This window comes from Trachypithecus francoisi, unplaced genomic scaffold (genome assembly GCF_009764315.1).
Source record: "Trachypithecus francoisi isolate TF-2019V2 unplaced genomic scaffold, Tfra_2.0 Lachesis_group5, whole genome shotgun sequence".
NCBI classification, from domain to species: domain Eukaryota; kingdom Metazoa; phylum Chordata; class Mammalia; order Primates; family Cercopithecidae; genus Trachypithecus; species Trachypithecus francoisi.
The window spans coordinates 82,270,375-82,295,119 of record NW_022681470.1 but is presented as its reverse complement, the minus strand read 5'-3'; the positions used below and the strand labels follow the sequence as shown (position 1 = coordinate 82,295,119).

General features: G+C 36.4%; 1 protein-coding gene across 2 annotated transcripts in view; it reads right to left on the bottom strand.

The window, feature by feature from the left end:
- The window catches only part of DNAH14 (dynein axonemal heavy chain 14), a 604,313-nt gene extending 581,037 nt beyond the window's left edge, over positions 1–23,276 (bottom strand). For both annotated transcript variants that reach the window (XM_033199195.1, XM_033199196.1), the window contains exons 1-3: positions 22,638–23,276; positions 4,603–4,712; positions 2,002–2,141 (exon numbers count right to left, since the gene is read on the bottom strand). In XM_033199195.1, the coding sequence (XP_033055086.1) occupies positions 2,002–2,141; positions 4,603–4,679 (217 nt within the window). In that variant the 5' untranslated portion in view covers positions 4,680–4,712; positions 22,638–23,276. The remainder of the gene's footprint in view (positions 1–2,001; positions 2,142–4,602; positions 4,713–22,637) is intronic.
- Between the last annotated feature and the right edge of the window lie 1,469 nt (positions 23,277–24,745).

The following is a 24,745-nucleotide window of genomic DNA, read 5'->3' as shown; positions in this document are numbered from 1 at the left end:
ACCCATCTTCAGGCAGAGGATGAAGAAAACTAACGGTATACCTAAATATTGTTTGTGGTATGCATTTAATAGGTAAAATAGGAAGGAATACAGTCATGTATTACTTAATGACAGGGATACATTCTGAAAAATGCATCATTAGGCAATTTTGTCACACAAATATCAAAGGGTGCACTTACACAAACCTAGGTGGTACAGCCTAGTACACACCAAGGCTATATGGAATAGACTATTAGTCATAGGCTACAAATCTGTAAGCACATTTCTGTACTGAACACTGTTGGCAACTGTAACACTATACTATGTATTTGTGTATCTAAACACATCTCAGTGTAGAAAAGGTACAGTGAAAATACAGTATTATTATCTTATGGGACCATCATCATATATTCAGTCCATCATTGACCAAAATGTCATATGGAGAACATGACTATATATTATTACTAAAAACAAAGTATGGTCTAGTCCATAGAGAAGAGGAAACACTAATTTTGGCAGACCCTAAAACACCTGAGAAACAGTAACATTTAAAGGCAACAGAGAGAAGTAAAAAACTCATAAAAGAGACTGAAAATGAGCAGATAGACAAGTATCAAGAAAGCCAGGTAAGTATTTCCTTAAAAGTTAAGGGGAAAAAAATGGAAATAAGTGGTCAAATAATAAAATATTGCAGAATGATGCAGTGAAATACAAATTATTTTATTTATAAATTAATTATTTTATAAAGATTAGTGACGAGGAGGTATCTGGTGATCTTGAAAGAGTCTTACCAGGAGAAGGAAAGAGGTAGAATCCAGGTTGAGGAATGAATTAGAGGTAAGGAAGTCTAGGCTACTCTTTCAAAAAGCCTGATAACTATGAGAAGGCAATACAGAACCAAAGATGTTTCTGGGTTGTTTTGTTTAAGGTATTTAAGCATGTAGCTTGTTTATGTGCTGACAGAAAAAGAGCCAGGAGAAAAAAAAGACAAGAGAATATATCTGATGGACCCCAATTTCCTGAGGAAATGGCAGAAGCAGAGCTCCAAAATGAGGTGGCGGGATTTACTTCAAAGGAGAGGAGGTACAGTTTTCCCCACACAAGCACCATAAATGGGGCTGAAAGCTTATAAAAGTGAGGACATAAAAGTGCTGGATGAGAAAGGAAGTTGTGGTAAAAAGTAAAATCAAATCCTGGAAATAGCAGAATTTGAGTGAAGAAGGAAAGAAGACTTAAAAAATGGAGGTATGTGAGGGAGTAATTAGATACTAGTAGGTAAGAGCAATAAAGGAGGTCACAACACAGTCAGAGGCACTGGGGACTTAGGAGAACCGTGACCCACCTGTAAGGTCTGTACCTCAAAAAAATGACATGATATGCATGAAAAAGTGATGGAAACTGTAAAGCGCTATAGACATATCAGATATTCTGACATTTCACTGGTATTAGTAATATTCCTGTTACTTTTTTTTTTTTTTTTTTTTGTTGAGACGGAGTCTCGCTCTGTCTCCCAGGCTGGAGTGCAGTGGCTGGATCTCAGCTCACTGCAAGCTCCGCCTCCCGGGTTTACGCCATTCTCTCGCCTCAGCCTCCCGAGTAGCTGGGACTACAGGCGCCCGCCATCTCGCCCAGCTAATTTTTTGTATTTTTTTAGTAGAGACGGGGTTTCACCGTGTTAGCCAGGATGGTCTCGATCTCCTGACCTCGTGATCCGCCCGTCTCGGCCTCCCAAAGTGCTGGGATTACAGGCTTGAGCCACCGCGCCCGGCCTCCTGTTACTTTTATTATTATTATGAATAGTTAGATTATGTTCCCGTTGAAGAGCAAGCTTTGTATTTGAAGACACTGCTAACTGCTATGACTAATGAAGTGAGTAAAATACCCAACTTTATATTTTGAAAGTAGACACTAATATTTCAATGTTTCACTTGTTTCCTTAATTTAATGCTATGAAAAATTTATTTCAATTTCCACAAACTAAAATATAAACCAACATGCCTAAATAGTAATCTTGATAAATACCTTCTGTTTTCTCTGATTTCAAAGATTCAGAGAATGTTCTAACTGTTTTATATTCCAATGTTTCCTTTTCTGCTATTTCAGTTGGTTGAGTCTCTAATGGTTTTATATCTTCGTATTTTTTCTCTTCATATTTTAAAAGTCTAAATGACAAAGAAAGCAATTCTAAGAAAAAAAATGGAAAAATCACACCAACAAAATACTGAGCTATTAGCATATGACCTAAAATTTCACATTTATAATTAAAACAGCTTCTTAGGTTTAATAAATACTATGATTAACATTCTCCATAATTGAAAGATTAAATATTTATTCTGACTTTACAATACAATATAATATCTATTCACTCAAGTATTTTTGATAGGCACTTTGAAAAAGATCTGCAACATTTACATGGAGAGTCTAGTTAGATTTTAAATAGGTCTAACTGGTGTTAGGGCCTTATGAATCTTGATCTCATTTTAGAAGATGAAGAACTGTTACCCAATTAAACAGAGTGAAGTCAGAATACAATTTTCTGAAATTTCATACCCATATATTGCCTTCCTTTTTTTTCACAGGACATTGGCCAACTCTCTACTGTTAGAAAAACTTTTTCATAAGAACAGAATCCAAAATTACTGCCTACAATCAACTTATATTGTAGATCACAGTTTTATAAAGCAGAGAAAATTCTAGGTTCTGTAAAGTCTTATATGTACTGTTAAGGGAAAAAAAGTACTTTATTGGTATATTAAAGAAAAATACTTAAACAAATCATTAAGAAGGTAATATTTCTTTTCTATGACAAAGAAAGCACAATGTCTTTGAACTTATTTATAGATCATTTATTAGGTATTATTCTTAAATCCTTTTCCTTTGAGCGTTTTGCGTTCCCACTTTGTTTATAAATATCTTGAAAATTTTCCTCTTCATTAAAATGTCTATCTATATCTGTTGTCCTCCCTACCGTTTTTTTTTTTTTTCTTTTGGTACTGAATTTTTTGCCATTTTGTAAACAATGTGTAGTAGTTATTTACACATTTTGAGCAGCAATCTTTTGTCACTTTATATCTCTCATTTGGAATTATCTTCACTTTCTTGATGTCTTTATAAACAGAAGTTACTAATTTTAATAAAATTTATCTGCATTTTCCTTTATGGTTTGTATTGTTTATGACTTCTTAAGAAATCTTTCTGGCCGGGCACAGTGGCTCAAGCCTGTAATCCCAGCACTTTGGGAGGCCGAGACGGGCGGATCACGAGGTCAGGAGATCAAGACCATCCTGGCTAACATGGTGAAACCCCGTCTCTACTAAAAAATACAAAAAACTAGCCGGGCGAGGTGGCGGCCGCTTGTAGTCCCAGCTACTCGGGAGGCTGAGGCAGGAGAATGGCGTGAACCCGGGAGGTGGGGCTTGCAGTGAGCTGAGATCCAGCCACTGCGCTCCAGCCCGGGTGACAGAGCGAGACTCCGTCTCTAAAAAAAAAAAAGAAAAAAAAAAAGAAATCTTTCCTCAGTCCAAGGTAATGACAAAATGAGCTTATATGTTTTCCTAACATAAACTTTTACCTTTTACAAGTCTTTTAATTAATACATAAGTCCTTAAATCCTTGACTTTTGGGTATATTGTAAGAGACAGGCTCCATTTCTTCCCCTGCCCCCAGCCAATAAGGATATACAATTGTCACAGCACCATTATTGAACATGCCCACTTAATCTTCACTAACCTATAACGCCAAGTCTATGTTCACTTAAAATGAATACAATGGTCTGTTCTTGGGTTCTTTATTCTTTATTTGTGTATCCTTGTTCTACAGCACACTCCTTAATTATGATAGCTTTATAATAAGTTTTAAGAGTTGTAGGTCAAGATTATCAGATTTTCTTTTTAATAAGTGTTTTACATATTCTTGATCCTTTGCTTTTCTATATAAATTTTGTTGAATTCTCAATTAAACTTTATAATTTTTTCATAAAGGTCATAATTACATCATTTAAAAGAAATAGTATTTATTTGGGAGGCCGAGGTGGGTGGATCATGAGGTCAGGAGTTCAAGACCAGCCTGGCCAAAATGGTGAAACCCCTTCTCTACTAAAACTACAAAAAAAATTAGCCAGGTGTGGTGGTGGGTGCCTGTAATCCTAGCTACTAGGGAGGCTGAGGTTAGAGAATCGCTTGAACCTGGGAGGCAGAGGTTACAGTGAGCCAAGATCGTGCCACTGCATTCCAGTCAGGGTGACAGAGCGAGACTCTGTCTCAAAAAACAAAAAAGTATTTATGTATCTAATGTACCTATTTTTGATACTATTACAAATGATGCCTTTTGCTTTCCTAGGATTTCTCAGTTGTTGGTTAATTTCTCATATCCAACAACCTCCTTCTCACTGTTTTGGCATATCCAAGGTTGTTCTGGGGGAAGGAGCCAACAACCAGTGTTAACTTGCCTATCTTGTTAGAAAACACTCCCTGAGAAACTAAGGTTTTTCTAAACTCTAGAATCATCAGTAAATTCTAATATGATATTTTAAGTCTTTCACTGTCAGAATGGCTTACCACCAGCCATACACTGCTGAAATCTTACTTTAGAAAAAACTCTCATTATATTTTATCTTATTTTTACCTTGGTTTTGTGTTGGTTTCCTCCTTGTCCATCTCTTGATTTTCAGTTGTCAAATCAAAGGGTATAAATGTCTCCATATGTTTTTCTGAGTGAAACTACAAAGTAACTGGCTGTAAAAAAAATTCACATTATTATCTTTAATATACAATACAATCTGACAACTATGACTATTGGTATTCAAAATGGCATATATAGTTCCCAGCTTCTCAATAGGCTTAATATAATATCCTGACTGCCTTTGTTTCTTATATACAGTAAAATTTCCAAAGCCTTCACTAAGCTAGTTAGCTTTCTCAGGTCAATCTCGATCTTGTCTAACTTCCTCTCTATGGCAAATTTTTTCCATCTTACATGCATTGGTTTATGTACATACAATTTTAGTTTACATTAAATAGCATGCTAAAGATAATGGTACGTTTTAAGATTATTTTCTTAGGGGAAATTATCAAAAAGAACTTACGAAAGTCATCAGAAGTGGTAGCTGAAGTTGATGAACTAATTTCACCATTCACTAAGCACTAAAAGGTCACATCCATATATTACCAGCATTCTTCAGATAGAATAGAACAAAAGGGAGTGGGTAATGAAATATAGAAAGGGGAGTTTCTTTCTGATTACTGAGGGAAATCTAACAAGATACAGAAAGTCTTTAAATAAAGTTGATGTGCTACATGGCCGTGTGCCATAACTGAAGAACTAAAGGTAAAAATTTAAGACTGGAATCAATGGAGAATAGAAAAAGTTTTAGCTGGCAAATGAATATGCTTCAGATAAATCAACTAAGATAGACTGAAATAAGCCAGGGGTAAGAGTAGTTCTTACTAGAATAGAAATGCCGGCCGGGCGCGGTGGCTCACGCCTGTAATCCCAGCATTTTGGGAGGCCGAGGCGGGTGGATCACGAGTCAGGAGATTGAGCCCACGGTGAAACTCCATCTCTACTAAAAATACAAAAAATTAGCCAGGCATGGTGGCGGGCACCTGTAGTCCCAGCTACTCGGGAGGCTGAGGCAGGAGAATGGCGTGAACACCGGAGGCAGAGCTTGCAGTGAGCCGAGATTGCGCCACTGCACTCCAGCCTGGGTGACAGAGCGAGACTCTGTCTCATAAAAAAAAAAAAAAATCTACACAGTAGGTATGAAGCTGACAACTAAAACATCAATGTAGGACAGTCTACCTATTGACGAGCCTCAAGGTGCAGAAAGAGTCCTACTCATGACCCAAAGAATACCAAGAAAGGCCACAGAAGGATCATTCACTGCAGCCAACAACTGAAGGATATAACTGTGACCATAACTGGAGATAAGACGAAGAAACAGATCCTAAGGGAAGTAGATTGCACTGGATTTAAAAAAAAAAAATTCCCTAAATCAAATCCATTCTGAACTTGCAATAAAGCAAGAGACAGTAAACTTTTTTTGAAAAAGAGCCAAAGAGGCCAGGTGTAGTGGCTAAGGTCTGTAATCCCAGCACTTTGGGAGGCCAAGGTGGGCGGATCACATGATGCCAGGAGTTCGAGACCAGCTTGGGCAACATGGCAAAACCCCACCTCTACTAAAAATACAAAAATTAGCCAGGAGTGGTGGTGCATGCCTGTAATCCCAGCTACTTGAGAGGCTGAGGCAGGCGAATCGCTGGAACCTGGGAGGCAGAGGTTGCCATTAGCTGAGATCACACCATTGCACTCCAGCCTGGGCAACTGAATGAGACTCTGTCTCAAAAAAATAAAATAAAATAAAAAGAGCCAAAGAATAAATATTTTAGACTTTGTGAGTCGAAAGGCAAAAGTTGAGGCTATTACATAGGTACCATATAACAAAAAGAGAAAACAAATTGCCACAAATGTTTTATTGATGAAATTCAGTAAGTGATAATAATAATTATGTATTTTTTTGTAATATAGGCCTATAAGAAAAATAGTGTTCTTTGGGGGAAGATAACATCTCACTTAACTGGGATTCGAAGTTAGTGTTACCTATCACTAAAGTAGCTGTGAATTTTCATGTGTAAAAACCATTCTTAGCTTGTAAACATACAAAAACAGGTGGCAGGCCAGATTTGGCTGAGAGGCCATCATTTGCCAACTCCTTCAAGAAAGTATATGCTAACCCCAACCTCAGCATTGACTTTGGAGTGACTTACATATTCATGCTCTCATCATTACCAACAAATATCCAACAAACAAGAAAGGTTGCTCAAACTCATTACTAACCAAACTGTAAAAAAAATTAAATGAGCTACTTTTTTCATATCAGACAAGTAAAAAACATCAAGTTAACCTCACACTTCTCCACAGCAACATTCAAATGCCAGAATATTTCCTAAGGGAAATAAAAAGAATAGCTTAAGAATTTTATACAGAGCCGAGTTTTCATTTAAGCATGAAGATAACAACCATTTCAAAACATGCAAAATTCAATAAAAATATCACCCATAATACTTTCTTTGTAAAAGGCACATGACAATAGATCCCACCAACACAGACATTAAAAAAGGACAACTTGTAAATAAAGAAAATAATAATAACAGCATTAAACTCATTTAAATACAGAACTAAGTCAAAACAATGAATGGACTTATGAACACAGAACATTTTATTTCTATACTTATATTTAGATAGTAAATAAAACCTAAATATGAGTATTGAAGTAATAGTACAAGTAAAACAAAATCAAGATGGGAGGAAAGGGAGGTAGATGGAATGTAGGTAACATAAGTGATTTGTTTTCCTCATCTTTCAGATACAGAGGTCAACAGACACTGACTGGTTAAGGCTGATAAATAAAATAACGGAAGTTTAAATATATTATTAAAAAGTGTAAAATTATCCATAAGAAGAACAAAAATTATAACATAAACAATGGAAATGTGGGAGTAGGAGACACTGGATAAAAGGTAAATTCATGAATTATATTCTAATGTCTTCATTTTGCAGTGGCCAGTCAATAGATGCTATCTAAAATACACAGCTCACAAAATACAGGTTGAAATATAATGTATTATATTACAAGTCTTGAAGAAAAATAATAATGCATGAACCTTCCAAAGTATCACAGGCAAAACAAACTATGTGTTTATATAAAAGAGGGATTAAAAACATGAGAAAAGGTTTAAAATAAAGGATAGTTGTGGCTGACTTTAATAGGTTGCCCATACAATATTCATTTCCTCCTTTACTTTCCCAAACAGTAATCTTATTTTTGTTCAGGTAGATCTAAAAAAATAAAAGACAGGTTAACTATTACAGAGAATAAAGTAATAAATCAGACAAAACGAATCAAGACTCTGGAAGAGACAAATGGGGACCATAATGACTGAGAATAATCTTCCAGACATAAATCTTCAGTTTCATAAAGTCCAACAAATTCTAAGCAGAATGAACATATGTTCATACATATATACACATGAGCACCCACATGTGGATAAACACACACACACACCCCCAACATAGTGAAACTGCAGAATGCCAAAGACAAGGAGGAGATCCTAATGGTACTAGAGATAGATTACTTAAACTGGAAAACCACTGGACTAAGAATGGGCTTCTTGACGGTAAAATCTAAACCAAGAAAATGATACAATATTTTCAATGTGCTAAGGAAAAATAACCATCAACTTGGAATTCTATAACTGGTAAAAATATGTTTCAAGAATAAAGGCAAGATAAAGACATTTCTAGGCAAATAAAATAAACACACATTAAAATTATCCTAAAGGACTTCAAAAAAGAAGTACGATGATCCCAAGTGGAAGGACTCAGATGAAAGAAAAAATTATAAGCAAAAAAAGTAATACATGAGTAAAGCTAAACAAATACTGCATAAAACAATAATTATTTATTATGGGATTAAAAGTGAGATGGAACTAAATTATCCAACAATAACAGTGCAGAGGTCAGGAGGGGGAATGATCAGAACTAAAATGTTTTAAGATACTTGCATTTTCTGGAGGAAGAAAAACAGATGGATTAAACTTATTCTTTGATAAGTATGCACCTTAAAATTTTTATGGTAATAACTAAAGGATATATAGAATGCATAAATTTCAAGCTAACAGTTGGGAGTCGGGGGTGAAATAAAAATAAATATATAAGCAACCAGTCTAAGAGGAGACAGAAAGATAAACAGAAAAGTCAGAACAAAAGAGAAAGTACAAAATAAAGTGGCAGAAATAAATAGAAACATATTACTAATTATAATCAATATAAATGAACTAAATTATCTAAAAGGACAATGATAGCAAAATTGGGAAGAAAGTTCAGTTATACCCTATTCAAAAGACAAATTTCTGAAACATAAGGATACAACAAGGATGCAAGTACAGGAAAGAGATATACCAGGCAACTATTAAAGAAAATAAAAATATTATAGCTACATTTCTATCAGAAAAAAAGATATTCAAGCAGAAAAAGTCACTAGATAGAAAGAGGATCACTACATAGTGACCAAATTTTCATTTCGCCCAGAAAATAAAACAGAATAGTTTGGAACTTGGACTTAACAACATGGCTTCTAAATATGGAATGCAAATGTGTAAACATATAATACATATTGCAAAAACTGACAGAACCATAGGGAGAAAAAATAAATCTAGTATGATAATGAGGCATTTTAACAAACGTATTTCAGTTAATCAGGCCAACCTTTTCCTACCAAAACTAACAAACAAACAAAAACATTAAGGATACAGATTTTAACAACCCAATTTAAAAGTTTGATTTAACATATATATTATATAAAACTCAAGAAGTGGAGAATACATATAATTTTAAGCACATATGGCATAGTTTGAAAATCAACCACCTGCTGGATCATAATGTAAGTCAACACATTTGAAATGATTTATCATCATATAGCCCAAATTCTATGACCACGATACAATTAGAGTAGAAATAGATGAATCATGAAACCCCATAAATTTGGAAATTAAGAAACACATGTCTAAGTAATTCACATTTCAAAAAAAGAAATGATAGAAAATTTAGAATATTAAGAAATAAATGCTACAATATTAAAATTAAAACTTGTGAGATGCAGCTAAAGAGGTACTCATAGGTAAATATACAGCCATAAAATGCTTACACTAGAAAACAAGAAATATTATCTAAATTAAGTATCCAAAATAAGAAGTTAGAAAAAGTAAAACTTTATAAATCCAAAGTAGAATAATACTAAAGATTAGAGCAGAAATGTTTAAAAATAGAAAATAAACCTACAATCGAGAGGATCAAAAGAGCAAATTACTGAGTAGAAAAACTTACAAAGACATCAATTCTTCACAGTCAATATAACTCCAATCAGAATCTCAACAGTTTTTTTGTTTGTTTATTTGATAGACCTTGTCAAGATGATTAAAAATGTATATAGAAGAATAAAAGGTCAGAAATAGCCAAGACATTTCTGGGGAAAAAATAACATGAAGGAGAGTCTAATAGTAGAATAATAAAGCTTTAGTAACTGAGGCAGCATAGTACTGAAACATAGAAATTTACAGATAATATCATGGAAATCAAAGAAACCGTACCAAATGTAGATGAGGCTAGGAGCGGTGGCTCACACCTATAATCCCAGCACTTTGGGAAGCCAAGGAGAACAGATTATCTGAGGTCAGGAGTTCAAGACCAGCCTGACTGACATGGTAAAATCCCATCTCTACTCAAAATACAAAAATTAGTCAGGTGTGGTGGTGCATGCCAGTAATCCCAGTCACTCAGGAGGCTGAGGCAGGACAATCACTTGTACCCAGGAGGCAGAGGGTGCAATGAGTCGAGATTGTGCCACTACACTCCAGCCTGGGTAACAGAGCAAGACTCTGTCTCAAAAAAAAAAAAAAAAAGTAGATGAAATGTTGATATATAACAAGTGACATATCAAATCAGGTGGAAAAATAATCCAGCTAGGAAAAAAAAGCCATAAGGGGAAAAAAATGAAATTAGATTCGTTTCCTGACTCACACCAAATATACAAACAAAACAAGGACAAAAAAGGTTTTTCAGAGTGACTGAAATGTGAGAAGTAAAACTTGAAAACTGAACAATTTTCTGATCTAGAGATAGTGAATAACTTACAAACAAGAATATAATATAAAATTCCAAAAACTAAATTGTATTAAAATTAGGAATTTATTTATTAAACCTCACTCTAAAGAAAATAAAAAGACAAGCTGCACACTGTGGGATATTTACAAAAGATATGTAACACACAGTCTCCAAAGATAACCACCATTAATTGATTGATATACATGGATGCTACTCCATTCATCAAAAAGAGGGGTCTATTTCTCCTCTTTTTGAATCTGGGCTGGTCTTAGTGAATTCCTTTGACCAACAGAATACTGTGAAAATAATATTAGCCAGTTCTAGGCCTAGTCCTTAAGAAACCTGCCAGCTTTCACTTTCCCTTTTAAAGCTATCCACTATGTGGGAAGTCTGACTACCCTGAGATGACCATGACCACCCAAGTCAGCCACATGGAATAGTATGTGAGAAAGCACTAAAGCACCATGTAAGTGACGCTTTCTTCACTTCAGCCCAGCTTAGCCATCAAATGAATGCAGCCAGCTGAATGAGTGCAATGCCACATGGAGCAGCAAAACTACTCAGCTCAGTCTAGAATCAAGAGAAACTGTTGTTGATTGAAGCTACAAGAGTTTAAGGTGGTTTGTCACACAGTAATAGACAACTGAAATAACATTTAACATTTATTTGACAAAGGATTCATCTGCCTCCATGATTCACTCACCTCCCACGAGGCCCCTCCTCCAACACAAAGAAATACAACAGGAGATGTGGGTGGGGACACTGAACCAAACCATATAAAAGAGGTTCATAGATAAAAAATATTGTTCAATATTCTGTCTTGTGTTATACAATGGGTTTGCAGATGTTTATTACTTCAACATGTTTTCTGAAACATGTTCTTTCTTTTTTTTTTTTTTTTTTTGAGACGGAGTCTTGCTCTGTCACCCAGGCTGGAGTGCAGTGGCGCGATCTCGGCTCACTACAAGCTCCACCTCCCAGGTTCACACCATTCTCCTGCCTCAGCCTCCCGAGCAGATGGGACAACAGGCGCCCACCACCACACCCAGCTAATTTTTTTTTTTTTTTTTTTTTGTATTTTTAGTAGAGAAGGGGTTTCACCATGTTAGCCAGGATGGTCTCAATCTCCTGACCTTGTGATCCACCCGCCTGGGCCTCCCAAAGTGGTGGAATTACAGGCGTGAACCAATACACCCGGCCGTTTTTTGATTAGTTTAAAAGGGCCATGCCAAGATTAATGATGACAAGGTATAGGGGAAAAGGATTAGAGTATAATCCAGTGAATCTGAGGGTTCTACTTACTCTGTCAAAATAAAAAGACTAAAAGTGTATTGTTTAACTGGATTATTAGACAACAGATGCCAGAAGAAATAAATTAATATCCTCAAAATGCTGAGAAGAAAATAACTGTCAGTCAAGTATTTTATTTTTAAAATTGTTATTTTTTTAACGAGGTAAAATATACATATATAATTTGCCATCTTTAGCATTTTTACATGTATAGTTCAGTGGTAATAAATATATTTATTCCTCTTTTTCCATTCATCCCCCTCCCCTTCCTGGCCTCTGGTAACTACCATTCTACTCTATTTGCATGAGAGTCATTTTTTTTGCTCCCACGTATGAGTGAGAACATGTGATATCTGTCTTTCTGTGCTTGGCTTATTTCACTTAGCATAATAGCCACTAGCTCCATTCACGTTGCTGTAAACAACAGGGTTCTTTTTTATGGCTGAATGGTATTCCATTTTGTATACATACCATATTTTCTTTTTATTATTATTATTATTATACTTTAAGTAATAGGGTACATGTGCACAATGTGTAGGTTTGTTACATATGTATACATGTGCCATGTTGGTGTGCTGCACCCATTAACTTGCCATTTACATTAGGTATATCTCCTAATGCTATACCTTCCCACCACCCCCCAACAATAGGACCTGGTGTGTGATGATCCCCTTCCTGTGTCCAAATGATCTCATGGTTCATTTCCCACCTATGAGTGAGAATATGCAGTATTTGGTTTTCTATTCTTGCGACCATTTGCTAAGAATGATTTCCAGCTGCATCCATGTCCCTACAAAGGACATGAACTCATCCTTTTTTATGGCTACATAGTATTCCATGGTGTATATGTGCCACATTTTCTTAATCCAGTCTGTCTCTGATGGATATCTGGGTTGATTCCAAGTCTTTGCTATAGTGAATAGTGCTGCAATAAACATACATGTGCATGTGTCTTTATAGCAGCATGATTTATAATCCTTTGGGTATATCCCCAGTAATGGAATGGCTGGGTCAAATGGTATTTCTAGTTCCAGATCCTTGAGGAATCACCACACTGTCTTCCACAATGGTTGAATTAGTTTACAGTCCCACCAACAGTGTAAAAGTGTTCCTATTTCTCCACATCCTCTCCAGCACCTATTGTTTCCTGACGTTTTAATGATTGCCATTCTAACTGGTGTGAGATGGTATCTCATTGTGGTTTTGATTTGCATTTCTCTGATGGCGAGTGATGATGAGCATTTTTTCATGTGTCTGTTGGCTGTATGAATGTCTTCTTTTGAGAAGTGTCTGTTCATATCCTTTGCCCACTTTTTGATGAGGTTGTTTGTTTTCTTCTTGTAAATTTGATTGAGTTCTTTATAGGTTCTGGATATTAGCCCTTTGTCAGATGAGTAGATTGCAAAAATTTTCTCCCATTCTGTAGGTTGCCTATTCACTCTGATGGTAGTTCCTTTTGCTGTCCAGAAGCTCTTTAGTTTAATTAGATCTCATATGTCAATTTTGGCTTTTGTTGCCGTTGCTTTTGGTGTTTTAGACATGAAGTCCTTGCCCATGCCTATGTCCTGCATTGTATTACCTAGGTTTTCTTCTAGGGTTTTTATGGTTTTAGGTCTAACATTTAAGTCTCTAATCCATCTTGAATTAATTTTCATATAAGGAGTAAGGAAAGGATCCAGTTTCGGCTTTCTACTTATGGCTAGCCAATTTTCCCAGCACCATTTATTCAATAGGGAATCCTTTCCCCGTTTCTTGTTTGTCAGGTTTGTCAAAGGTCAGGTGGCTGTAGATGTGTGGTATTATTTCTGAGGGCTCTGTTCTGTTCCATTGATCTATATCTCTGTTTTGGTACCAGTACCATGCTGTTTTGGTTACTGTAGCCTTGTAGTATAGTTTGAAGTCAGGTAGCATGATGCCTCCAGCTTTGTTCTTTTGACCTAGGATTGTCTTGGCAATGCGGGCTCTTTTTTGGTTCCATATGAACTTTAAAGCAATTTTTTCCAATTCTGTGAAGAAAGTCCTTGGTAGCTTAATGGGGACGGCATTGAATCTATAAATTACCTTGGGCAGTATGGCCATTTTCACAATATTGATTCTTCCTATCCATGAGCATGGTATGTTCTTCCATTTGTTTGTGTCCTCTTTGATTTCACTGAGCAGTGGTTTGTAGTTCTCCTTGAAGAGGTCCTTTACATCCCTTGTAAGTTGGATTCCTAGATATTTTATTCTCTTTGAAGCTATTGTGAATGGGAGTTCATTCATGATTTGGTTGTTTGTCTGTTACTGGTGTATACGAATGCTTATGATTTTTGCACATTGATTTTGTATCCTGAGGCTATGCTGAAATTGCTTATCAGCTTAAGGAGATATTGGGCTAAGACGATGGGGTTTTCTAAATATACAATCATGTCATCTGCAAACAGGGACAATTTGACTTCTTCTTTTCCTAACAGAATACCTTTTATTTCTTTCTCTTGCCTGATTGTCCTAGACAGAACTTCCAACACTATGTTGAATAGGAGTGGTGAGAGAGGGCATCCCTGTCTTGTGCCAGTTTTCAAAGGGAATTTTTCCAGTTTTTGCCCATTCAGTATGATATTTACTGTGGGTTTGTCATAAATAGCTCTTATTATTTTGAGATACGTTCCATCAATATCGAATTTACTGAGAATTTTTAGCATGAAGGGCTGTTGAATTTTGTCAAAGGCCTTTTCTGCATCTATTGAGATAATCATGTGGTTTTTGTCTTTTGTTCTGTTTATATGCTGGATTATGTTTATCGATTTGCGTATGTTGAACCAGCCTTGCATCCCAGGGATGAAGCCCATTTGATCATGGTGGGTAAGCTTTTTGATGTGCTGCTGGATTCGGTTTGCCAGTATTTTATTGAGGATTTTTGCATCGATGTTCATCAGGGATACTGATCTAAAATTCTCCTTTTTTTGTTGTATCTCTGTCAGGCTTTGGTATCAGGATGATGTTGGCCTCATAAAATGAGTTAGGGTCTTTTTCTACTGATTGGAATAGTTTCAGAAGGAATGGTACCAACTCCTCCTTGTACCTCTGGTAGAATTCGGCTGTGAATTCGTCTGGCCCTGGACTTTTTTTGGTTGGTAGGGTATTAATTATTGCCTCAATTTCAGGGCCTGCTATTGGTCTATTCAGGGATTCAACTTCTTCCTGGTTTAGTCCTGGGAGAGTATAAGTGTGGTATGCTCCTTCTATACCCATTTTGATGAGGATGTTTATCATAAAAGGATGTTTAATTTTATAAAATGCTTTTTGACAACTAATCAAATAATCATGTGATTTTTGTTCCTGGTTCTGTTAATGCGATGTATCACATTTACTGATTTGTGTATGTTGAACCATCTTTACATCCCTGGCAAGAATCTCAGTTGAACATGGTGAATAATTTTTTTAATGTGTTGTTGAATTTGTTTTGCTAGAATTTTGTTGAGAATTTCTGCATCTATCTTCATCAGTGATACTTGCGTACAGTTTTCCTTTTTTGTGTGTCCTTCTCCGGTTTGGGCTTCAGGGTAATGCCAGCCTTGTAGAATGAGGTTGGAAGTATTCCCTCCTCTTCACTTTTCTTGAAGGATTGGAGTAGGATTAGTATTAGTTATTCTTTAAATGTTTGGTAGAATTCAGCAGTGAAGGCATCAGGTCCCAGGCTTTTCTTTGATGGGGGACTTTTTATTACAGCTTTGAACTTGTTACTACCTATTGGTTTGCTGATGTTCTCTCTTTCTTCATGGTTCAATCTTAATAGGTTGTATATGTCCAGGGATTTATCCATTTCTTCTAGGTTTTCCTTTTTTTTTTTTTTTTGGCATGCAGTTGTTCATAATCTAATGATTATGAACAACTAAACGTAAAGAATCTAATGATTCTTTACGTTTCTTTGGTATCAGTTGTAGTGTCTCCTTTTCATTTCTGATTTTGTTTATTTAGGTCTTTTCTCTCTCCTTTTCTGGTTTGTCTTGCTGGTGGTTGTGGTTTATCAATTATCAATTTTATTTCTTTTCAAATGATCAACTTTTCATTTCATTGATCCTCTTTATGTTTTTTAGTCATTATTTCATTTAGATCTGATCTTCATTGTTTCTTTTCTTCTACTAATTTAGGGTTTGATTTGTCTTTGAGGTACATTGTTAGATTGTTAATTAGTAATCTTTCTACTTTTTTTTCACGTAGGTATTCATTGCTATAAAATTCCCCATTAACACTTATTTTGATATATTCCACAGGTTTTGGTATGTTATGTTTCCATTTTCATTTGTTTCAAAATTTTTTTTTCTTTCTGTCTTAATTTCTTCATTGACTCACTGGTCATTCAGGAGTAAGTTGTTAAATTTCCATGTATTTTTATAGTTTCCAGAGTTGTTCTTATTACTTTCTAGTTTTATTCCAATGTGGTCAAAAAAAGATACTTGATTTTTATTTTTAAAAATGTGTTGAGACTTGTTTTGTGGCCTAATAATCTAGTCTGTCCTAGAGAATATTCCATGTGCTAATGAGAATATATATTCTGCAGTTGTTGGCCTGAACGTTCTGTAAATGTTTGTTAAGTTCATTTGGTCTCAAGTCCAGTTCAAATCTAATGTTTCTTTTTTGATTTTCTGTCTAGATAATCTGTCTAATACTGAGAGTGGGGTATTGAAGTCCCCTACTATGATCGTATGGCAGTCTTTATAGCTAGTAATATTTGCTTTATTAATATGGGTGCTCCAGTGTTGGTTGCACATATTTAGAACTGTTGGATCTTCCAGCTGGATTAATTCTTTATCATTATATAATGACCTTGTCTTTTCTACTATTCTTGACTTAAAGTCTGTTTTATCTAAGTATGGCTACTCCTACTCCCTTTTGGTTTCCATTTGCATGGAATATCTTTTTCTATCCCTTTACTTTCAATCTATATGTGTCATTACTGATAAGGTGAGTTTCTTGTAAGCAGCACATAGCTGAATCTTTTTAAAATCCATTCAGCTATTCTATATCTTTTAAGTGAATAATTTAATCCACTTATGTTGAAGGTTATTATTGACATGTGAGGCTTTGTTCCTGTTATATTGTGAATTGTTTTTTGGTTGTTTTATATATTCTTTGTTCCTTTATTTTTCTCTTTTTGCTGTTGTGGTTTGGTGGATTTCTGCAGTGGTATCATTTGAGTCCTTTCCCTTCCTCCCTTGTGTGATTGTTTTACCACTGAGTTTTATACTTTCATGTGTGTTCATGATGATAAATGTCATCCTTTTACTTTCAGGTTTCCTTGAGCACTTCTTAGGGGACCAATTTTGTGATCCTGAATTCCTTCAGCATTTGTCTAGGAATGACTTCCATTTCTCCTTCACTTCACTTTAGCTAATATTCTCAGTTGGCATTATTTTTTCTTTTAGCACTTTGAATATATCATTCATTCTTTTCTAGCCTGTCAGGTTTCTGCAGAGAAATCTATAGTAATCTAATGGGGTTTCCTTTATAGGTGACAAGGCTCTTTTCTCCTGGTGTTTTTAAGATTCTTTATCTTTGACTTTAGACAGTCTGATCATAATGTGCCATAGGGATCTTTTCACATTGTTTCTGCCTGAGGATCACAGAGCCTCTAGTGTCTGAATGTCTAAATCTCTTGCTAGACTTGGGAAATTTTTATCTAGTATTTTGCAAAACAGGTTTTCTAATCCTTTCCCTCTTTGCCCTTGGGGATATCAATAATTCATAACTTTTGCCACTTTATGTTGTCCCAAACGTTATGAAGGCTTTGCTTATTCTTTTTTATACTTTTATTTTTTCTGACTGAATTATTTCAAAACACTTATCTTTAAGTTCTGAGATTCTTTTTTCTACCCGATTTAATCAATTGTTGAAGCTTTCACATGTATTTTGTATTTCCTTCAGTAAATTCTTCAGTTCCAGAATTTTTATTTGGTTCTTTTCAAAAGAATCTTATCTCTTTAGGAAATTTCTCATTCATGTCCTAAATTATTCTTCTGATTTATTTGTATTTTTTTTTTACAATCCTCTTGTATGTCGCTGAGATTCTTTAAAATCAATATATTGAGTTCCATGTCTGAGATTTTGACAATTTTTTTTTATTAAGATCTACTGATGGACAATTACTGTGTTCCTTCAGAGGTGTCATATGTCCTTGCTTTTGCATGTTTTTTATGTTTTTATGCTAATATCTGTGCATCTGGTATAACAGTCACTTCTTCCTATTTTTGAATTTACTTTCATAGGGAAGGACTTTTTCCTGAAGATGTATCTATGGTACTGGCTGGTATGGTACTTTGGCTTTGAGTCTGCATGTGGGTATTAGCGTAGTCTCTGCATGATTTCTTTGGCTGTAAACAATGTTAGTGGTATCTGTAATACACAAGAACACAACAACAACAAAAAAGAAAACAAGAGGTCAATATCCCTGATGAACACAGATGCAAAACTCCTCAGCAAAATACTAGGAAACCAAATCCAACAGCACATCAAAAAAAAAAAAAAAATACACCATGATCAAGTGGGATTTATACCAGGAGAGCAAGGATGGTTTAATATATGCAAATCAATAAACATGATACATCACATCAACAGAATGAAGGACAAAAGTCATTTGATAATCTCAATAAATGCAGAACAAGCATTTGACAAAATTCATCATTGTTTCATGATAAAAACTCTCAACAAACCAGGCATAAAAGGAACATACCTCAAAGTAAAAGGCCACATAGGATAGACCCACAGCTAACATCATACTGAATTAAAGTTGAAAACCTTTCCTATAACAACTGAAACAAGATAAGGATGTCCCCTTTCACCACTCTCATTCAACCTCATACTGGAAGTCCTAGCTAGAACATTCAGGCCAGAGCAAGATATAAAAGGCATCCAAATTGGTGAAAAAGAAAATCAAATGGTCCCTCTCTGTTGATCATATGATTTTATATCTAGAAATACCTAAAAACTCCACCAAACAACTCTTAGATTTTATAGATGAATTCAGTAAAGTTGCAGGATACAAAACCAATGTACAAAAATCAGTAGCATTTCTATACACTAATAATGACCTAGCCAAGAAATAAATCAAGAAGGCAATCTAATTTTCAATAGCCACAAAAGAAAAATACCTAAAAATAAATTTAACCAAAGAGGTAAAAGATCTCTACATAAAAAACTATAAAACACTAACGAAAGAAATTGAATATGACACAAACTAATGAAAAAGCATCCCATGCTCATGGATAGGAAGAATTAATATCATTTAAATGACCATATTGCCAAAAGCCATTTACAGATTCAATGCAATTCCCATCAAAATACCAATATCATTCTTAACAGAATTAGAAAAAAAAAAATCCCCCAAATTCATATGGAATCAAAAAAGAGCCTGAATAGTCAAAGAAATCCTGAGTAAAAACAACAAAGCTGGAGGCATCACATTACTTGGCTTCAAAATATACTACAAAGCTATAATAACCCAAACTGTATGGCATTGGTATAAAAAGAGACCAATTGTACCAAATAAAGAACCAAGAATTAAAGCCACATATTTAAGCCAACTGACTTGCAACAAAACTGACAAGAACCTACATTGGAAAAAGCATACCCTTTTCAATAAATGATGCCTGGAAAACTGGACAGCCACATGCGGAAGAATGAAAGTGGACCACTATCTCTTATTACATACAAATATCATCTCCAAATGGATTAAGGACTTAAATGTAAGATCCAAAACTAGGGAAAACTCTCCTGGACATTAGTCTAGGTAAATAATTTGTGACTAAGATCTCAAAAGCACAGGCAATAAAAATAAAAATAGATAAATGGGACTTAAACCAGAAAGTTTCTACACAGCAAAACAAATAATCAACAGACTGAAAAAACAGCCTGTTGAATGGGAGAAAAAAATTGCAAACTATTCATTTAACAGGGAACTAAGATCTAGAATATACAAGGAACTGAAACAATTCAACAGGAAGAGCACAAACAATCCCATTAAAAAGTATGCAAAGGACATGCATAGACATTTCTCAAAATAAGACATGTAACCAGCCAATAGGTATATGAAAAAAATGCTCAATACCACTAATCAGAGAAATGCAAATCAAAAACCAGAATGAGATACCATCCTATCCCAGTCAGAATGGCTATTAATAAAAAGTCAAAGTCAAAAAATAACAGATGTCGGTGGCTCAAGCCTGTAATCCCAGCACTTTGGGAGGCCGAGACGGGCGGATCACAAGGTCAGGAGATTGAGACCATCCTGGCTAACACGGTGAAACCCCGTCTCTACTAAAAATACAAAAACTAGCCGGGCGAGATGGCGGGCGCCTGTAGTCCCAGCTACTCGGGAGGCTGAGGCAGGAGAATGGCGTAAACCCGGGAGGCGGAGCTTGCAGTGAGCTGAGATCTGGCCACTGCACTCCAGTCCCGGCGACAGAGCGAGACTCCGCCTCAAAAAAAAAAAAAAAAAAAAAAAAAAAAAAATAACAGATGTTGGTAAGGATGTGGAGAAAAGGGAACTCTTATACACTGTTACTGAGTATGTAAACTAGTATAGCCACTATGGAAAGCAGTAGGGAGAGTTCTCAAAAAACTAAAAACACAACCATTCAATTCAGCAATTCACTACTGAGTATCTACCCAAAGTAAAAGAAATCAATATATAAAAGGAATACCTGCATTCACACATTTACTGCAGCAGTATTCACAAAAGCAAAGACACAGAATTAACCTAAGTGCCCATCGATGGATGAATGGACAAAAAATGTGGTACATACATACAAAATGAAATATTATTCAGCCATAAAAAAGAATGAAATCATATCATTTGCAGTAACATAGATGGAACTGGAAGTTATTAAGTGAATTAAGCCGGACACAAAAAGACAAATGCCATGTTCTCATTTATATGTGGGAGCTACAAAATTTGAATAAAATTTAAGTTTAAAATTTGAATAATATATGAAGGTAGAGAGTGGAAAAAATGTATAACAGAGACTAAGAAGAGTGAATGGCAAGAAGGGGGAGGATGAACGGAAGTGGGCTTAAGGATACAAAGACTCTGTAAGATACAAGGAATAAATTCAGTGTTTGATTGTGAAGTAAAATGACTATACTTAATACAAATATATTGTACTCAGGTCATGGACAACCTAAGTACCGTAATTTGGTCACTACACGTTAGATACATGTACCAAAATTTCTCATGTACCTCATAAATTGGTACAAATAAAAACATTTAAATGCAAAAATATTTTTTTCAATAATAAATCATAACTTCTTGTAACTTTTTTACTTTATAAACTTTATTTCTTACTCTTTTGTAATAATACTTAGTTTATTGTACAGCTAAGTATTATTGTACAGCTGTACAGAAATATTTCTTTTCTTTATATCCTTATTCTACTAGTATAGGCATTGTTCCATTTTAAAATTTTATTTTACTTTTTAAACTTTTTAATTATAAACTAAGATACAAACACACACATTAGCCTAGGCCTAGACAGGATCAGTATCACCAATATCACTGTCTTTCAACTCCGCATCTTGTCCCACTAGGTCTCTGGGGTAATAACACCTGGAACTGTCATCTCCTATGATAACAATGCCTTCTTCTGGAATATGCAATCCAGCACTTTGGGAGGCCAAGGCAGGCAGGTCACGAGGTCAGGAGATTGAGATCATCCTGGCTAACACGGTGAAATCCCGTCTCTACTAAAACTACAAAAAATTAACCGGGCGTCGTGGCGGACGCCTGTAGTTCCAGCCAGTCCGGAGGCTGAGGCAGGAGAATGGCGTGAACACGGGAGGCGGAGCTTGCAGTGAGCTGAGATCCTGCCACACTGCACTCCAGCCTGGGTGACAGAGCGAGACTCCATCTCAAAAAAAAAACAAACAAACAAAAAAAAAAGTATGGTATAGTAAATACACAAGCAAGTAACATACTCATCCATTATTATCAAGTACTATGTACTGTACGTAATTGTATGTGCTACACTTTTATGACTGGCAGCACAGTTTACAACAGCATCACCACAAACACATAATGCCTTGACTATGACATCACTAGGCAACAGGAATTTTTCAGCTCCATTATAATCTTATGGGACCACCGCTGTTATGAGGCACATGACTGTATATGTACATATATTTCCTAGCCTAGTCTATCCCACAAATGCAAGTAAAATATCCATTAGTGTCCTTAATGTAATTCATCAACTTCTTAGAAAAGTTATATCTCTACATAAAAAATCACTTATATATATATATACACATTAAAAATCCATACATATTTGTGTTGAGTGTGTATATATACACATTATACAATAAGTGATGGCAAGCTTTTTCAAAGAGCTCATTATTCGTTTATAAATGGAAAAGAAAAAAAAAAACCTCAGAAATACAGGAATAGAAGAGAACGCGGCCCGCCTGAGGGAGAGCAACTAAGGGCAACTCAGAAGACCCTCGCGTTGAGAGCTCCTGCGGTCCGGACCCCGGCGAGGCCGGCGCCGGGCGCCGGGTGGATGGGCCAGCATCTGCCTGGTGAGGGTTCCGCGCGGGGACTCGGAGACGCTCCCACAGCAGCTGGGGAGCGCCCAGGCCCTCCGCGCCCACGCAGCCCTCGCAGTGCGACACCGGCGGCCCCACGCGCCGCCCGCCCGCCGAGACTCCGCCGACCGCTGGCAGGAAGACGCGGACGACCTTACCCGCCTCGCTGTGGTCCCACGGCCGTTGTGGCCCTTCCTGGAAGCGGCGGAGGTCCGGGCCGCCCACGCCGGAGAGGGCCAGGCGAGGGTAAATGGGATGGACCGCGCAGCACAGCCCTACCACGCCAGGTTCCGACGCCTCCTGGTCGTAACCTCCTGACCGAGAGCCCCGCCTGAGCCCCGGCGAAGAGGCCAGAATGGGGGTGGGGTCCCGAACGCGGCGCAAGGGATCCTGGGTGCCGGGCAGTTGAGGAGGGGCCCCTGCTCTTGCGAGATTCCACGGCGGGTACGCGGCCGCCCTCGACGTGAAGCCGACGGTGCTGGGAGCAAGGCGGGTATTGAGGGTGCACAGAGTAGCCCAGAAGTGAGCGCTGAAGGCAGATCAGATATGGTGCCCAAGTTAAAGACTCTAGTCTGACCTTTCTACCACCTGCATGCCTACCTGAGTATGGCCTGAAGGCGGGAGAAACGTGTGCGTTTACAGAACAGGTGGCTCTGAGACCTCTGAAAGAGGTGACTTACACTTAAGATTTTCACAACTCGTGGGCGTGAACTTTCATTAAAAAGCCTCACTTACTAGTGAAGGATCGTGTATATACAATAAAACAGGTCTAAGAGGTATTCTAAGATAAAAATAATTACATATAAAAATACCCCATTTCTTTTTAAACGTCTTATAAAAATTTAATAAGTTAATGTTCTATATTTCACTCACTCAACAGCTACAATATTTATTGAGCGCTTACTATGTGCCAGGCACTGAGCTAGGCACAAAAAACACCTGGGTGACTTCATATTTCTTGGTGGGATCCAGAAAAAAAAACAATGTAGAGATTTGTTGGGGCCTATTATATCTAAAGCTGTGATTAATATTTTAAAAATCAGCTTCCCATTTTTATTATAATATTTAATAAGTTTGAATGTGTAACCTTTCCGCATATTACAATAAAATCTATATATGAATTTGAATCTTTGAGAAGCTGTTTGGTAAGGGGGTTTAGGTGTTGGGGTGGGTAAGGAAATATGTCACTTTTTAAAGGAAAATCCTTTTGGAAATAATGTTTTTATATGCCAATAATCATTTGCATTTGAATAAAATTGGCCAAAAAGTTGAGAGTCGTAACTTAATGAAATATCAGTCAATAAACTGTCTAAAACAAAATAAGATCAACAAAAAAGACAGACTATGAAGGGCCGCCGAAGCCACCTTCACATCCAGGGTTCTTCATCTCAGCAAGTAGCAGTTCTACTTGCTTAAACCAAAAATCATTGGCGTCATCCTTGACATTTCCCGCTCCCTTACCTACCCCAATTCAATCTATTGCCAAGTCCTGTGAATTCCATCCACAAACTATATGTTTAGTCTGCCACTTTGTTCCATTTCTACTGTTTCCACTGTAGGCAAAGCAGTGGTCTTCGAACCAGGGTGCAGTACTCAGTACCTCTGGAGAGAGCCCAGACTTTTGTGGTTTGGTGGGTATTGATGGTTTTAAAGGAATCAGAATCCAATTACAGATCCAGGTCTTAATATATATTCTTTCCTAACATCATGAAGATTTGCCTTTCCTCACCCCCATTTCAAAATCTTCCTTCACTCACTTTACAAGAGAAAGACAAGCTCTCACCCCTCTGGAATCCTACCATTGTGCTTTGCCCAGGTATAAAAACCTGCAAGAATGCCAAAGAGCCAATGCAAAAATAATTATAACCAGGAGATAAGGCACCTCTTATAATAATTAATTAAAGCATCTATAGCACATTGTGGGGCTCCATCTTTGTCTTTATTTCTGTGAAGAGTGAAGAGTGGTGCTAGAAAAAGCAGGTGTTGAAATGTCATGGAATCAGATATATTGTACAGTGTGGGCAGTGGAGTTAATGAGGACTTTCTTTTAATGTGCTTGTCTATTCTGTACACTGACTAGTGTCAAAAAATTATTTGCTCTTAATAGAGTGTTTAATGAATGCAAAACAGAGAAGATCAGTAAGAAATATTAATCACTAAATAAAGCTTCTTTCATGCCTTAAAATGCAAGCGATGTTTTTCAGCTGTTCATAATACTCATTTCTACCAGATTTCCTTAGCTAGAAATCAAAGCACCTTCAAACAG